The sequence below is a fragment of the Hemicordylus capensis genome, chromosome 1 (assembly GCF_027244095.1).
Source record: "Hemicordylus capensis ecotype Gifberg chromosome 1, rHemCap1.1.pri, whole genome shotgun sequence".
NCBI classification, from domain to species: domain Eukaryota; kingdom Metazoa; phylum Chordata; class Lepidosauria; order Squamata; family Cordylidae; genus Hemicordylus; species Hemicordylus capensis.
In genome coordinates this window covers 114,152,557-114,169,936 of record NC_069657.1, presented here as the reverse complement: position 1 = coordinate 114,169,936, position 17,380 = coordinate 114,152,557, and the positions used below count along the sequence as shown (strand labels likewise).

The 17,380-nt window shown below is 41.0% G+C and overlaps 1 protein-coding gene across 16 annotated transcripts in view; it reads right to left on the bottom strand.

Moving 5' to 3' along the window:
- The window catches only part of PPFIBP2 (PPFIA binding protein 2), a 168,552-nt gene that overhangs the window by 4,182 nt on the left and 146,990 nt on the right, over positions 1 to 17,380 (bottom strand). For 10 of the 16 annotated variants that reach the window (XM_053256170.1, XM_053256150.1, XM_053256141.1 and 7 more), the window contains 11 exons: positions 14,963 to 14,995; positions 14,122 to 14,260; positions 13,849 to 13,977; positions 12,559 to 12,709; positions 11,666 to 11,777; positions 11,164 to 11,252; positions 8,925 to 9,047; positions 8,029 to 8,154; positions 6,402 to 6,590; positions 3,357 to 3,536; positions 400 to 480 (listed from right to left, as the gene is read on the bottom strand). In XM_053256170.1, coding sequence (XP_053112145.1) covers positions 400 to 480; positions 3,357 to 3,536; positions 6,402 to 6,590; positions 8,029 to 8,154; positions 8,925 to 9,047; positions 11,164 to 11,252; positions 11,666 to 11,777; positions 12,559 to 12,709; positions 13,849 to 13,977; positions 14,122 to 14,260; positions 14,963 to 14,995 — 1,352 coding nt within the window. Of the gene's footprint in view, positions 1 to 399; positions 481 to 774; positions 1,261 to 3,356; positions 3,537 to 6,401; positions 6,591 to 8,028; positions 8,155 to 8,924; positions 9,048 to 11,163; positions 11,253 to 11,665; positions 11,778 to 12,558; positions 12,710 to 13,848; positions 13,978 to 14,121; positions 14,261 to 14,962; positions 14,996 to 17,380 lie in introns of those variants that run through there. The other 6 variants (XM_053256125.1, XM_053256211.1, XM_053256208.1 and 3 more) reach the window with 4 other exon arrangements.

Genomic DNA, 17,380 nt, shown 5'->3' with positions numbered 1-17,380 from the left:
TTTGTTTTCTGGAAGACCCTCGACACATCTGTTTTCGCAGGCTTTTAACTGGAATTAATTTTAGTAATTGGTTTTATGAGTTTGTTTTTATTGTGTTTTGTGGAATTTTAATCTGTTTTTACTCTTTTATTCTGTATTTTAAATCTTGTACACCACCTAGAGATGTATATATTAGGTGGTATAACAATAAGATCAAATAAGTAAGTAAATAAATAAAAAAATGTACATTTGTTTAGGTCAAGGTTGTGTTTTTACTTTCACCTTTGTATATTTATGGGAGTTTGTTAACAGATTCATGTCTAAAACATCTTGAATATGAATGAATGATGAACATGAATAATCCAATACATTCAGTAAGACAGCTTAATTGGCTTCTTTAAAGGATGAATTAGTACATACCGTGAGGTTGTTTATTCCTTGAGAGAGTTCCCCTATTTGCATTACTGTTCCTTCTGAATGTTCCATCTGTAAAATCAGCAACTATATAAAATCAAAACAGCTTCTGCATCTTATTCAAACATTGCATGCACATATGAAGACACCTCTATCTTTAGAAAACTGAAGCTGAATTATTTAATTATATTGCTATCTTTTTTATATTGGAAATATTGTAATAACCCATATGTACAGATTATATGACATCTCCCTATTTGAGAACATCATTCAATAGCTGGTCCAAAAAGGTTTTACCACTTGAGAAGATTGATTTTACAATCATTTAAGTTTGCACTATGAACAGTTTAATATACAGTTCTATATTTCCTAAAAATTATAATAGCAACATCTTAAATTTTATTTAAATTTAAAAAAGCAATATTACAAAGCAAAAACATTTTCCAGCAGTTAAAAGATGCATACGTGCAGATTCAAATATCCAGCATGCTGCATTAATGACTGAAAAGGTCATTCATGCTTTGACTGTATGAGGATATGTAACCATCAGTGATTTCAATGCTTTATTATTCAGAAATCCTTCATTCCACAAACATGCCCACTTGCCTTCTATCCAGTTCACTGTTTAGAATGAGGGACTGCATGTTTCCCAAACAAGGTTGACATTTCCCTGCTCAGGTTTCCAAATCTAGTTTTCAGAAATCCAGATTACTAGCTAACCTATGGGGAGCTCTGTGACTTTTCCTCTCCCACAACTCACCATTAACTCTTTTTCTGGGCTGGTGGTGGACCATTCAGACAGCCTCTTCACCACCGGCAAATTCGAGCTGGTCTGATGTGGGGGGGCAGAAACGCAACCAAACAAACCTAATAATGTGTTGTGGAAATCAGCCTTCAATTTCATCAAAAGTTGTACAGTAAGGAAAAAAACTGAACAATAAAATGAAATGGACTCCTCAATCCAGAAGTCAAGGGGCAACACTCAGAGTGGTGCTGGTACCACTATGCTAGCACAAGCCATCATTCCCCTCCACCTGCCCCACTGCAGCCCTGAGCTCCCCCTAAAGCTGTTATTTAGGGTTAAGGGACGCACAGCAACAGCGTGGAATGCAGTACAGAGGTTTGCAGGGGGTCCTCTCAGTTCAATGGATTGCTTTGTTCACACATACCTCTGCATGTGCAAACCTTTTTTTCCATTGAAGTTAATGCTTTGCAGGCAAGAGAGAACTTCATTTGTGCAACACAACTCCTGTGCCTGGAAGGAACTACTGGTATATTTTGCAATTGCCAATTAAAGAAAGGTTGCTCTAAGGTGATGTACATGGATGTTACTCAGTGTTAGGCAAATGCTCAGTGACATTTGACCATTAACTCCTTGCTTTAAGGCAAATGAAATAATTTGCTTTACATGCCAATTACTTAAACTGCTAATACTGCTAATGCTTTTTCTTAAAGTACATTATGGCTGTCACATGATGGTCTCCAAAGCTGCATGGGTAGCACATGGAAGAATGCATAGAGCTGGGAGCGCTTTAAAAGGGGTTTCCTTTAGCTACTCAACTAGTCAAACAAGTTAAGCTGTTGCCTGGTTAAGCTGGTTGCCTTTGCACTCTGGCTTGTTGCTTGCCCAGAAGCATCTAATTTGCCATTTTTGGAAACAGAATGCTCAACTCGGTGGGTCCTGCAGGTTGTTAAGACACTTGTAAAGGGGAAAGCAACATGCCTTTGCTGCCAAGTGACTGGCTCCAGCAAAATGGGCCTGCAGCTAAGGAGGAAGGGGGAGAGGAGTGTGTGCCTTGAGGATAATTTCAACTGTAAGTGCTTCAGGCGTCTTTGCTGAAAAGTAGGGGGAAACAAATTATATAACAAATGCTTTCAAAACAGGTCTGACTGTGTGTGCCTATGATTCTCTCTTGTCTGCTTCAAGGCTGCACAGAATGGTGGCCCAAATGTATAATTTTCAGATCATGTGTATTCGGAGGAAGAGAGGATAAGCAATAAGTTATATTTTCAATGGAGGGAAAATGAGATACGTTAGACGATGATGTCATGAATCATGCATATGAAAAAACATGTTGTAGACTTTTCACTTTAGCACCATTTTCTGAATTAGTTTCTGATTCTGAAATGAAACCAACCACTGTTGTGTGGTTTTGCAAGGTACAAGAGCCCAACAGATTCCAGCAGCTCCATTTTTCAGGGTTGTTTTCAAAAATTACTTTACACATGCTTTTCTATATAGTATCATCAGGGTGGCAATTTATAGAAGTTCTCCAAACTGTGTAATGCTTCAAGTATAATTTATCACAGAAAATAATCGCTACATAAGGAATTTGACTTTTCTCCCCCAAAATATTGTTTTTATTGTTCCATTGCTAAGGCAGGTTGTTCATTTTTTAGATAGACTGTGAAGTCGAACTCCTTTCACAATATATCATGTACACTCAGCATGGTGCAGACACTGCACAGGTGAAACAGCATGTCTTACTAAAAAATATACAATCCAGTTGTAAAATTTAGAATAAAATAGACACATCTTTACAACTCCTTATATTAAAAGTTGATATAAAAAGTTAAAAATATCTCTCGGTGGCATCTATGGAATATAAAAAAATAACTGCCCTGATCCAAATGATCTTGGCTTCAGCAGCAGCATGCACAGAGCACCTTTGCTGGATCAAAGCTTTTGGGTGCCCTTATTTAAAGCACAACCTTTGTGTAAAGCTTTTTGTGTTCCTGAAAAAGGGCTTGAGAAAATGAGTAAGATGACATATAGTTGCAAATGAAAAAGAATTCAGATGATATTTTAAGTATAAGGTTCTTCAAGCCTCAGTCCAATACATTCATTAAATCCATGCAGATGCATTATGTATTTTAGGTTAAATTGTAACAAAAGGTTATTTGTAAGCTTTGGAATGCATGAAGAGGATGAAAGGTGAGTGACTTCAGTCCGCCTGGCCCACCTGATCCAGTTTGTCTAGTTCTTTGTCAGGGAGTGCGTTATGCACTTTGTATGCTCCATAGCTCTTCTGAGTACTACTGGCTGTACTGGGACTTGCATCCATAGGACAGATATAGTCTGTAGATTCATCAAATTTCTTTTTTCTTAAGTTTCCAAAATGTGAAAATCCAAGTTTCTTTGGCTGAAAAGAAGAATGAAGAAAAAAAGAGGGGGTTTTCACCTTCATCAAAAATGCTCATCATAGAAGGGGGGGGGCAGAATCCCACAACCCCATCCCAATGCTAAACTAGTTACACCTGTAACTAAACATATTGAAGCTGATGTTTGTTGAGTGAGGACAGTTATAATATTACTACTTCATTACATTGATCTAGTTAGTGTAGTTGACAGAGTGACATACAATCCGTCACACAATACAATTATGCTTTCAAACCATAATTTCCTTTCACACATTTTATAAGAGGGAACTTTAATGTAAATGGATTTTGCTACACTTTCCATTGATTCCCTCAATTTCCTGAGGAAAATTGAGCAAATACATCAAAAAGGAAAGGGGAGGATTTTGCCTTTGTTCTGCAAACAAAATGAGGGAGGAGAGGAGGACTTAGTCCTTCTAACTGGATGAGGTCAATAACTGAACCACCCCAGAATAAAGCTCTTTAAGCTATTGTAACACAAAAACACAAGTGATCACCTTGCTTAGAAGCATAAAGGCAGCCTAGAAAAGGACAGGAGGGAAAGGCTGTGCTGATAGTGTCCTAACACAAATTACTCCTCCTTGGGCTACCTGGGTCTCCCAGGCCTAGAACTGCCAAAGCAGCAGTGCTAGCAGGCCCAACCAAAGGACCATTTCCCTACTCTTAGGTTATACCTATCGGCCAATGGACATGCAAGAAAAGGACAGGAGAATCTACAAACATAGTCCATTGTTTCCTCTAGGCTAGGGTACCTTTATGATTGGGTTTATTTGACAGTTCCTGGAAGAAAATCCTTAGCACATATATAATTTTAAGCACAATATGCTTGGAATGTACAAGACCTTTCCCACCCCCAGCTGCAAAATGTGTAAAGATAAATCATGTACCAATCAGCAGCATGCTTTAAATAAATAAAAATAAGAGTAAGTTTTCAAAACAGGGCTCAACTTCATCCAGCCATTAACAAATAATAATGATAGACAGGTAGGCAAGCCTACAGGTAAAGTGTGCCATCGAGTTGGTGTCGACTCCTGGCGACCACAGAGCCCTGTGGTTGTCTTTGGTAGAATACAGGAGGGATTTACCATTGCCATCTCCCGCACAGTATGAGATGATGATGCCTTTCAGCATCTTCCTATATCGCTGCTGCCCGAAAGAAGTGTTTCCCATAGTCCGGGAAATATATCAGCGAGGATTTGAACCGGCAACCTCTGGCTTGCTAGTCAGGTCATTTCCCCGCTGTGCCATTAGGTGGCTCAGGCAAGCCTAATTCAGGATAAACAGAGTGCTTCAATAAAATATGAGGTAGCCTTTTCTGAAGGGCTGTCACACAGGAGGTGTGGGCTTGTTCTCTGTTGCTCCTGAGGGCAGGAACCAATGGATTGAGGTTGCAAGGAAGCCGATTCAGGCTAAACAACAGGAGGAATTCCTTAACTATAAGAGCCGTTCAACAGGGGAACGGTCTGCCATGCTGTAAGAGGCTCCCATTCATTAGAGGTTTCAAAACAAAGGCTGGACGGCCATTTGTCAGGGATGCTGCACTGAGAAGGGGGTTGGAGTAGAAGACCTGCAGGGTCCCTTCCAACTCTTAAAGTTCAATGATTCCATGATTTATACTGAGTAAGACCACCTAACTCAGTACTGGCTATTCTGACTGGCAGAAGCAGTTCTCAAAGGCCTCAGGTAGAGGTATTTCCCAGCCCTAATACAGGAAAGCCTTTTAGGTGGAGCTGCTGGAGACTTGAAGCTGGGACTCTCTGCATGCAAACCATGTTTTCTACCACAGGGTCATGACGACTCCTGCTCCTCCTCCTGATCACATGCTGTTTGCAAAGGTGGTGTGATGAAAACGCTTGAACTTTTTGGTCTTTTCTCCCTTTAGAGGTAGAAAACGTTAACGGCTTGATGTTAAAGCTGCAGGTCAGCAATTATAATTACACCACACTAGGACTGCTATTTTGATTAACTGAAGCTGATTCCAATAAAGGCAACAGTTAGCAGAGAACTGCTAATAATTCATCTGTGGGTTTGCTGGTGCACTTTCACTGTGAGTAATGTCTTTCCTGAACAGCTGCTTCCCTTAGTGCTGTCACAAAAGCTTATTTTAAACCTCACACATTTTAAAAAGCATCTTGAAATTCTGCATAGGGGAGGGCCACAACAGTGCAGAAAAAAAAGAAAGTCACATGATATATTTGTGAATCCATAAAGGACACTGATCAACACCAAAGCAGGCTCATAACAACATAATATCTGTATATAATTTTACAAATTTAAGCAAGTGGGCTATAAGAAAGATCTTGGTCCAACAACCACTAGGACATACGCCCCATTGGGTTCAGGCCAGTGTTCCTTCTGAGGCGTGCGCTCACAAGTTTTTTGATGTCAGCTCAGTTAATTTTAGATCCCACTCAGGTTGAATCAAGAATGCCCCACTCTGAATGCATGTGCGCACACAGTGCCTTGATACTGCCACCCAGAACAAAATTCATTCAACATACAGATGGAAAAAATTAGAGAGAACACTGGTCCAGGCTTATAGCTATGCCATTTAAAAAGAAGAAGAAATGCATATTAGTATTACAGACCCCAAACTGATCAAACAGCCATTTTCTCTCACTATTCTAGGCAGCTCACAAAACTAGACTTTCCAGGAGGATTTTTTTTTTAAATTTTATGACAACTACAGATATAGATAGAGGTTTGTTGAGTAGATATACTCAGGAGTTTCTAAATAATCCACCACTGAAAAATCACCACCCCCTCCATTTCCTAAGACTGGCATTTAAATGACAAATGAGGAAATTAATGGTGTTTCTGAATGGCCCTAGAATTTCCAAGTCACCTACCCGGACTTTAGCAGTGGTAGTCAGAGGCGCATAAGCCGTAGATTCCATGATTTCCCTTTTTTCTTGTTGTGCATCTGGTCCAATTAGCACATTGAAGTTAGTGGTTAAGTGGCGTCTTAGCAGCGTCTTTTGAGGTGGAATGTTGAGAAGCATTGCCAGAGTATCACCATTAAAACGAGGTTCAAGGATCTGTTGGGGAAACACAGCCACATGCACTTTGGTTTATTCGTGACCTCCAAGGAATTAAGCACTCCAAAGGCTGTTTGGAATTATCCACATGCTTTTAATAATTCTATATAACACATAGAATGCTTTGCAGTATTACAGAGAGGAACCAGGAACTCCACATGTTAGCCATTATAATCCATTTCCAACAATCGGCCTCATAAAATTAACAAAACATTTATCTGCAGTTCTCAGTAGTACTTCTTGGCTCTCTCACAACAAAAAATGTGCTTTGTGTGGTTATGGGCACAGCTATGCATAAAGGCTACAGTTGCAGATCCACAGGGTTAGCATTTTAACATAAAAATCACCCACTGTGACCCCAGCATGTTAATAATGGAATTATTATTCTTTGGATAGGACCGGCAGAGTGAATGGCACTTTACAAAGTAGCAAGTGAAAAAAGAAGAAAGTGCAAACCCCTGTCCCATGGATCTTATAATCTAGATGCTGATAAGGAATGGTGGTGGGGACAATAGTCACAGAAAGAAAAGCAAATAATGAGAGAAGAAAGTGAGCAAAGGCAGGTCTATATGAAGGCTTCACTGAGACTGGCATAATCCTCATCTCTAGAGGTATCAAAAGAGAGAAGGGTTTTAAAGGTATCTGGAGGAAGAGCATAAGTTTCAGAAAACAGGACTCACCTGCCTGCTTCTCCAATTGTTCCAGCAGAGGGGGAGGATCTGTGCACGAGTGCAAGATCTACCTCCTCCAATGGAATGAATGGAGAATCCTGTGTGCACACCTCTTATCACACATGGATTTCTGGTTCAGGGCATACATGCCCAAAGCCAATCTGGCCATCTACCTCACTTGTGAAAAAATCTAGAGATGAGTATATGCTCAGGGTAGGATAGATTGTGCTAATTTCACTTTTTTAAAAAAGTTAAGAATCCAAAAACATTTTTTCATAGGAACTGCTGTCAAAAACATCAATATTTTAATAAATTGTTACCACTGTTCATCTTTAATCCAAGCCATTTGACTTTTGCAGTGTTGGCAACAATGTTCCATGCTGAAAGATGATTTGTTCTCCTTGGCAGGCTCCTGGTACAACTCCCATCAACTCAGAGGCCTGGGTGACACTTTATCAATAGCTGATTTGAAAGTAATTTCCTTTCTCTAATTTCATCTCCATAAATCCACGTGCTAAATGCCAAAAGACTAGTGTACTAGCTTTTTACATGATATGATAGTCTATAACATTTAATTTATACCTTGTCAAATTTATTTGTCACAAATGACTCTGGTCAATGAGAATATTCCCTACCATAACAAACACACTTCCATTTTCTTCAGTCCACAGAAGTGAAGAATATAACACAAGTTTGTAAAATACTGTGGAAAAATGTGAATTTGTGTATCTTTTAAAAGAGGCAAAATTCAAGATTTCATTTCTTACAACAAGGCCACCGTGAACTCCACTTCCACGAAGATTTGGTGCATATTCTGCCAGATCTACTGATCTGAGCCATTCCATCACTCTGTGATTGGACCACTGGACTACTTCAGAAGGTGAAATGTTATTCTGTGTTGGAAAAAATATATACAATTGAAACACACAAAAAGGAGACTGATTTCTGACTATTCCATTTACTAGTATTTCTACCTGATTGCTAGCTTCTGCTATTAAAATAGTTCCTCCTGTATAGTCAACCATTTCCCTTATCCTGAGATATATCCTCTCCTTAAGTTTCTTTTTCTACTTAACAATGCAACCATTGGCTTTACCACAGAAAAGGATACTGTTCCTCATAAGGAGCAGATCTTCTGGTGGGGAAGGAGTCTAGTGGATCTACTAATTAAAAAGTGTCTCCAAAAGGCCCTTTCCCATGAATAATTCTGGAGCTGCTCTCTGAGCATGCTCAGAGCCTTGCTCTAAAATTCTATGCCCTTTTTATTCATGGCTTGCATGTCAGGACAAACTAGAGAGAGCTTGTCCTTCTTGTCCAGAAAGGCAGACAGAGTCTTCCCTCAGCCCTGGGCTTCCATGCTTGTTTTCTGTCATTGGAAAAAATCACACACTGGGCAGGATCCAGGCTAAGTTAGTCATGTCTAACTATGCACCACTGAAATCAATGAGACAGATTAACCATTCATTTCAGTGAGACTGAGCCATTACAAACTTAGTCCAGAAAAAGGCTGAGCGTCGGCCCTCCAGCTGTATGATTACATTATCTCGTCATCCCCAGCCACAGTGGCCAATAGTCAGGAATGATAGGCACTGTATTCCAACATCTCCAGGAGGGCGCCTAGATCCTGCTAGCTAATTGTTGCAGAGACAGTTCTGATGTTCACCTCATCTGCTGGCCTCCTCCGTAGACAGTGAGGGTTGAAATTATTCACGTGCAGTACATGAATGGCACACTTAATACTGAGATGATGCAGCTGGCTTGTGACTTTGAGAAAAAGGAGGTCATTCTGCAAAACACAAGCAAACCATTCAAGAGACATGCCATGGAAAAAAAACACAAGTGACTGTGTAGCTTAGTCTTAACAGTCCACTTGATACTGTAATAAAAACAAAAATAGAAACCTGTTAGAAATAAAAGTGTTTATTCCCCCTTTGGGGGAGGGAATGGAGGAGCACTTATGATCAGTGGGGCATGTGATTCCTGTTACAGTTGCCTGGACCGTACGGCCCCTTCCAATAGTTGGGACATGAGCACATCCCCTGGGGGTATCCACACATATTCCCCCCAAACCAAATAAACTTTCCACTGTGCCTCACAACGGAGGCTGGACAAACCTCTAGTAGTTTAGGAGGCAGTGTGCCTAGCAGTCTCACTTGGAGTTCCCAAATGGAGCCCCATTTGGATGAAGCCCCATCTAGAGTTCTGCCTTTATGCTTGTGTGCTTCTCACTGACATTCAGGCTGGTGCTTGAGTTTTATGTCTTGCCCAGGGATGTAGCATCCATTGGACAAGAGGGGACAATTGTCCCCAGGCCCAGAGGGTCAGGGGCCCCCACAAGGCTCTCCCTGGCTTGGGGTATACCCTGGAATCGCTGCCTTTTCTGCTGGGCACTGCTGCCCTGCAGCTGGGGCACGTGCACGCTTTGCACATGTGATGAGAAGAAGCACTGCTTTGAGCCAAAGCGGCTCCCCAGTGGGAATGGTGGTGGAGGGTGGGGCTCTTGCAAGTCTCTGCCTCTTGCTACAGCCGCCACTACCGCTCCACTCTTGCCTTCCAAATCCTTCTGATAGTTATTACAGCTAACTCACTAGCGAAACTAGGCGGGGATTTATTGGACTGCTTCCTTGATTGCCCCCCTCCCTGGGAAGAACAAGCCCGGCTCTTCTCTCTTGGGAACCCTGTTTCCAACCCAAGGTATACAAATAGCCTTCTCTGTCTTTTACCACCACCACCACCACCACCACCACCAAACCCTGAACTGGAAAATGCCATGCATGAAACTGGATTTCTCTTTTTCTCCCCCAGCCCAGTGTCTGGAAATGCAAAGAAAAAGGATTTTTATTTGGTTCTAACCAAAGACTCCCGGGTTAGCATTTTGGTTGCAAATTGTAAGTTAGTCTGAGGCTTCAAAATATCATACTTCTATCCTATCCACTTTTTAAATTTTAAAATCGTTCTCTCTCTCTCGCTCCACCCCCCATTTTTCATCTATGTGGATTTATTTTGTTTCCTAGGGTGAATTGGGAGTAAGGCTTGTGTGCGTAATTCTGCTGTCCACACGCCTATGGTTTGGAGAAAGTGGGGAAGGCACATCTTTGCGGGGAGGTGTGGGATGAAGGAGTGTTGTGTGTTTGGGTGGCCCAAAAACTGCTGACCCGAAAGCTTTTGAGTGTTCTTCCTCTTGCTTCTTGCCAGTGCCTTAAAACCTTGCAACCCCCACCCCTCTCTCTTTATCCTCCTTGATTCTTGACTTGGATCCAGATGCCCCTTCCTCCCCAAACACTGAATGCTTTCCTATAGTTTTACATTGCAGTTGAGGCAGCAGTGGGGAAATGCAATCCATGCCTTTCTAGCCCCAACCTGGCAGACTGGCCTGCCCCTAATTGCCATGCCCCCTTGCATCTGACATCAGATGCAGGGGGCGTGGTTCACGTGCGATAGAAAAACAGGAAGGCCCCCTGGCTGCACTTTGTCCCCTGGCTACCGAGAAGCTTGCTACGCCACTGGCCCTGCCCATTTCCTGCTCTTTTCAAATATCTGTATCATAGGGCTACATGTCTAGAAATGGTCTGCAGACCACCTTTTCCCTTTAAAATTCTTTAAATGTGAACTACATATTCCCAAATGGCCAGCAAGGAAACAGTACTTTTTTAACTTGTTAAAAAAGCTTTAACAAGTTTTAACTTGTTAAAAAAGATGATATTAGATAGTTATTTTAAAAATTAGGAATACAAATTCTAAAGACAATTGTAAAAGTTCCCAAAGATAAGTGATAAAGATAGAGGAATTCCAGTGGAAAAGGAGTTGAATAGACTCTTTCTTTCTCTCTCCTTCCACATCTCTCATACTTGTCTGAGTACCCAAAGTACAAAATGTAGAATCTTAGGATCAGACCATCTTACCACAGTGAGATACTGCAGCATTCTGCCATCAACTCTTGATTCATGAAACTGGTCTTTATACTGAGGTAAGCCGATATCATCAAGCCACCCTGCAGAACACACACATTAATATATGAAACATATGAACATCTTTCCCAGAGTCTTATTGTTTGGAGAATAAAGTCGGACCTTCTGCGCTTATCTGTCATTATATTCATGTCAGCGACTTTGCTGTTAACATGTGCAGTTAAAACATGAAGACAGAGGGCAGCTATCACCATATTTTGTAGGCATTACAAAATCTAAATAATGTGGCTACTCCAGGACAGCCTTTTGGCAAAATGGAAACAAATATTTGAACTTCTATATCCTGAGATGTTCAGGGCAAACCAAAGTTTTCAAAGCTGAAATTCTATTTGAGAATTTCTCTTCACCCCACAAAACTAAAACCAAACCAACTTCCACAAGATATCCCACCAATATTGGGAACTTTCATTTAATTTTTATTACTTCAAATACTTACGTGTCACCCAGATATGATCTAACTGTGCAGACTTGTCATCTTGTTTTGTGTTTATAGCTTTAACGGCCAAAACCAATTTTTTCCTGTGTAGAGGTTGCTTTATTCCTAGCTCCTATTAAGGACAGTAATAATGATCATTAAAAAAGTGGTGCCAGTTTCGTCTTTGTGCAGGTGGAAAGCATATATATATATATTCAAACCTAAGATGCCCCAAGAAGACTCCATTCTTTACACATGTGCTGCTTCATTTGAGACAGATGATCCTGTAAAATGCCTCTTAGAAATTAGCAAGTTTCTAAAAGTGATCACGTGAATGTTTAAGCCTCAGGAAAAGTACAGATTACAACTTGCCTTCAGCAAGGCAAACTGCTGAATGATTAATGATCCAGTAGATCCAGATGTATGTCAGGATTTATCTCACAAATACATCTGGATTGCAACCACTGGTTCCAAGCTGAAGATCTCAGTTTAAACTCTTGAATATTTGTGGTCAAAACATTTTTCAATGAGGTCCTGGTGTGGGTCATAGATCCCTGAAACTCCCCAGTATCTTAGCCTCATTTTCTTTATATAGTCAGCGAACACTAAGAAGCAGCTTCTCTAAGCACCAAGGGCAAGGGCCACAAGTAGAAGAATTTTACCCTCAGTTCTGGAACACCTTTGGCTTAAAAGTCTGTCAAAGCCACTTCTGGCACTTTATGAGAGGTAATGCAATGCATACTTGCAAGGAAGGTACCTAGTGGCCAATGGTAGCCAAGGCATTTATCTTCAACCTTTTAAAATACTATATACATTCCCCTGAGCTTACCATCAAATGGCCAGTGATTTTTTAAAAATTGATTGTTTTCAGTTGCTCTGAGCAAATGGTATTGCCAATATTCTAGATCTCTTACCTTTTCCATATCCTGCGGTGTTGCTGTTAGAAGTGTGTGGCCAGATGTTACCCACTGCCGTGCAAAAATGACATACTGACCAAGACCAAAGTCCTCAAGCCAATTACAAACACGTTCAGTGCCCCACTGGGAAAATGGAGCATTATGATCACTAGGGAATACAAATCAAACATAAAATTACATTATTCATTATTATTTCTATGGTGTTTTGTACACACACTAAATCATTCTGCATAAATTAGCAAACTCACTTTCACCATAATCCTATGATCATTACAACTGAGAGAGAGAGAGAGAGAGAGAGAGAGAGAGAGAGAGAGAGAGAGCGAGCGCGGTGTGTGGGGAGGAGAGTGAGTTCCTGATGCTCTGCAGCTTCTACAACTGTCGGAAGGAAAGGGTGGAGTGGGACTGATTTTGTAGTGCACTTTGCTTTCCTCACAGTAGCGGCTTGTTAACCACCGCTGGTTAATCATGGTTTTGGGCACAACTAGACGTTTGAGGGGATTGGTGAGAGGACACTTCCTTCCCCTTTGGTTGCTCAGCCTGTCCATTCACAGTCTGCAAGGGCACAGAGATCCAATGGTTCTCTAGCCTCTTATTCATCCAGGGATTCCAATGTAGGTTTGCCCTCTTGGAACTGTTTTTTAATGTGATATTAAATTACAGTATTTACCTGAATCCAAAACTAGGTTTCCCCCAGGTTTTCTGATGTTAGAAATCAGGGAGTCATCTTATATTTAGAGTCCTATTCCTTTTGGATAAATATAGGTTTAATCTGTAGTTAACCTCTATGTTTTAAGGGCTCATCTTAAATTCAGAGTTGTCTTGTATTCGGGTAAATACGGTATTAAGTGTTCACCCTGGCTAATGTAGTGCATTGCAGATACACTCAGAAAACTCCTCAGTCTTGTCCCATTGTCATTCTCTAGCATGGCCAAGTGTTGGAACTCAAGGTGTGGATACACAACTGAAGACAAACAGGAACAAACCCCGTTCCTGGTAGCCCACAGAGCGTATGATGAGTCAAGGTAAAGAGGCTACCCTACACAGTGTAGAGGGGAGAGGTGACAAAACTTGCCCACCCCTGCAGCAGACAGGCCACATCTGGAAGTGGCCATTAGCTATTCAGAAGTGTTAGTTTTCTAATATGAAAGAGGAAAGGTTTCTTGTTTGTCTCTACTCAGTTGCAAGGTGGACAGTATAGCTCACAAATGTCAACAGATCACTCCAAGAGATTTCATTCTGCAAGACTGAACAGTGCTACAGCAAAAGAAAGCAGCCAGCCTTTACTTCTTCTGTCCCTTGGTTTCCTTCGACCGAGACAGTCTAGGTCCAGCTGTTGCACGGAGGCCACCTCTTCGAAATTCAACCAAGCCCAGATCATCACCAGGGAAGTTACCAGACTGAGTCCTGCGTATTCTTTTAGGAGGTTAAAAATAAAAACATCAGCAGTCATTAAAATTCAAGCAGCTGCATTCATTTTTTGTGCATTAAAAATACAAGAATTCTTCAACATATCTGGAACTCAGTAATTTCCAAAGTCTTTCAAGTGGTAGCACTTACTTTCCCCATATTTTCTTTATTCCTTTTGGGCTTCTTTTACTTTCTGGAGACAATGGAGACTGTGCACCAGATTCCGTTCCAGAAGAAAATGGTGAAAGGTCATCTGAAGTCATTGTACCGTCCATGTTGTCAGAGTCCCCTGTGATTTTAAAATACCATTGAGATTATTTATGAAGCCAAGGAGCCAGAAAGTACAAATGCATAAGGCAACGCTTAACAGAAAGCAGAATACCTTCAACTAAAGAATCACATTAAACAATGGGCAGGTTTATCCTGAGGATTGGTAATATTTAATGCAACTCCGAATGTAGAGACATTCTTTTAAAAAGAACGTAGTTTTTCAACAGCACCCAAGTTCCGAAGTCTCTTTCATTTCAGCATAAATAATTCTTTGACACATTATTGTTTTTGCATAATTAAATGGTAAAAATAAAGTAGCATTTTAATCTCCCGCCTCCCATTATACCAATTTTGCTGGCAAAGTATTAAACAGCTTCCTGAACATACTAAGGCTACAATCCTAAACTTATTTAATTGTTGTAAACCCAATTGAACAAAATAGGCTTTGCTTCTGAGGAAACATGGGTTTTAGGATTATGCTGCATGCCAATTAGAAACCATGATTCCCAAAGTCCAGTTTAGTAAGCAAGATCTGGTGCCTGCCTGTCTGTCTAAGTTTTATCTTATTCTATTAGTAGAAAAGCTGGCTTTTCCTCTCAGGGTCACAAATCAAATTTAGATAGATTATCTACAATTAGTATTTTCAATTGAGAACTATAGAAAAAAACATCCCAAATTCACTGCTAGGATAAAAGCTGCACACTGACTGGGTATACGGTACCTAATATTGGTGCACTGACACTCCTGATGCGATCTTCAATCATTCCAAGAACCAGAAAGCCATATGAAGAAGCAAAGAGGATGGAGAATCCAAGCAAACAAAGTTATAGAAAAGCAAAGGAAACCAACAGCCAAAAGCAGAAAATAAAAATTCACAGGAAGCAAAGTAACAAAGCTGATGAAATCGGACATATCTATAGAGCAAATGCATTCTACAGTAGAAACAGTAAATTGCAAAAAAAAGAGGACTTGCAATGTATTATATAGGGTTTTTGTTTTTTAAAAAACCCTCTTTCATATAAACATATCCTCAAGCACTCCGAAGCTAGACAGTAAACACGAATAATACAAAGGTTGTTCTAGTTTTCACTTAAATGCAGGCATCCCAGTAAAATGCAGTTCTTAACAACCCCCCGCTCCGCCACACACACAGAGCCCAGTCTGTCTGTCTCTATGCTGACTCTCCTGGCACAATCAATTTTATTTATTAAGAGAGGTCACAGAGCCTTGATTTTCCCAGGAGAGTCTATGCATTTTGAAAGTATTGTTTATTACTTTGACAGGCCTATGTCCTCAAGCAGGCCTCCCAATGCTCTGTCATTAACCAGTAGAGATAACACCACCTCTGGTGCATTGTGACCCAAATCTCGGAGGGTTTCCAGCATGACATCCTGTTCTAGGATGCCAGCAAAATTTAATCCATCCAGGATAACATGAATCTGGATGAGGACAATCCTGCGGCTTGATGCAGGAGCATGAAGAGGGAGAGGACTGCAGCTACTATGACAGTGCAGCAACAAAAAGGTATGCAGCGATAGCTTTGCAGACAGATGCACAAGGCAAATTGCCTAGAGTTCCATTGCAACTGATGGTGCTTCTTTCCACGTGCTTAGAACTGAGCCCCACCATCCTGAGAGATTCCCCCCTGGGCATGGTGGCCACTAACTCATTCTGACAGTGAACTGCTGGAACAGATGGAGGCAGTCATGCAAGGGGCGACTGCACACAAGAGCACTGCATGTATGGAGTTCTAGAATGCTGCTGCAAGATGTCCAGTTCTGGCTGTTTGCAGGGGCAAGCTGACACTCCATATGCACAGACTTCTGTTCATGTCAATTGACTCACACAACTACCCACATATATGCTTCCAGCATGAACATGGCTCACCATATACATGACCAAAGAGCTACTATGTCCCAGACTCTGAAGAGTTAAGAAATTCATCATAATCATCCTTCTAGTAGCCATACAGGTGAAAGGTAAGTAGGATTCTTCCTTTTATTTACTGCATTTCTCATGGTAATATCTTTTTTTGGGGGGTGAGGCGACTACCACTTTCTCCAGGGATGGCTGCTGTGTGCAGATCCATTCCCAGATGGCAATTCTACTTTGCTTCACCATGGGATAGGCAGATGTGTCCTCACACATCAGGGAGATTTACGTCAAAGTCCATGCGAGTTATCGGAGAGCACTCCATACATGATTTGGGTTTCCCCCTGCGTATTGGAGCTTAGCCCACATTACCTCTGTGCTAAAAAGTTCTACTTTTGACACAGGCTTTTTGGGATAATTCAATATATCCGATATACACCAATGTTTCTTCTGAGATGTATGGAAGGGCCATGCTGATAGAGTGCCTTTGCTTAATGCCTTGCCTTCTTAAAAAAAAAATTGCTTGGTGATCATAGATGGATATTTCGCAAGATCTCCAAGCAAATGTGTCGCCCCCCCCACCCCAAAAAACAAAACAAAACAAACCCAAATGAGAGAAAAGAGAAAACCCCTTATAGACTTGGCCAGTCAAGAAGTTGGCCTTCCACAAAGCTGAAGAAAGAAAGAAAGAAAGAAAGAAAGAAAGAAAGAAAGAAAGAAAGAAAGAAAGAAAGAAAGAAAGAAAGAAAGATTTCCTAGAAGGGATCAGAGAAAGATCCAGAAGCAAGCAGTATGAATGGGGCCCATAAAAAATTTGGAAGGAATTGAGAGGAACCCTATTAACGCATCCTTATGCAAATGGCCCCCAGATTTCTTCAAATTATTTTTATTGTGCTTATATGTGGCTAATATATTTATATTTATTTTATTTTATTTTGACATTTATATCCCGCTCTTCCTCCAAGGAGCTCAGAGCGGTGTACTACATAATTGAGTTTCTCTTTCACAACAACCCTGTGAAGTAGGTTAGGCTGAGAGAGAAGTGACTGGCCCAGAGTCACCCAGCTAGTCTCATGGCTGAATGGGGATTTGAACTCGGGTCTCCCTGGTCCTAGTCCAGCACTCTAACCACAAATCACTCTACTTTACCACACTTAATCCTGCAGTTAAGCCCGCCATCTGGGAAAGGCCTAGGAGTGGGCTGCTCCCTCTACAGATGTTCCTGTAGCGAGGGAGAGGTTTCTCTATTTGCTGCTACCTCTTGCTC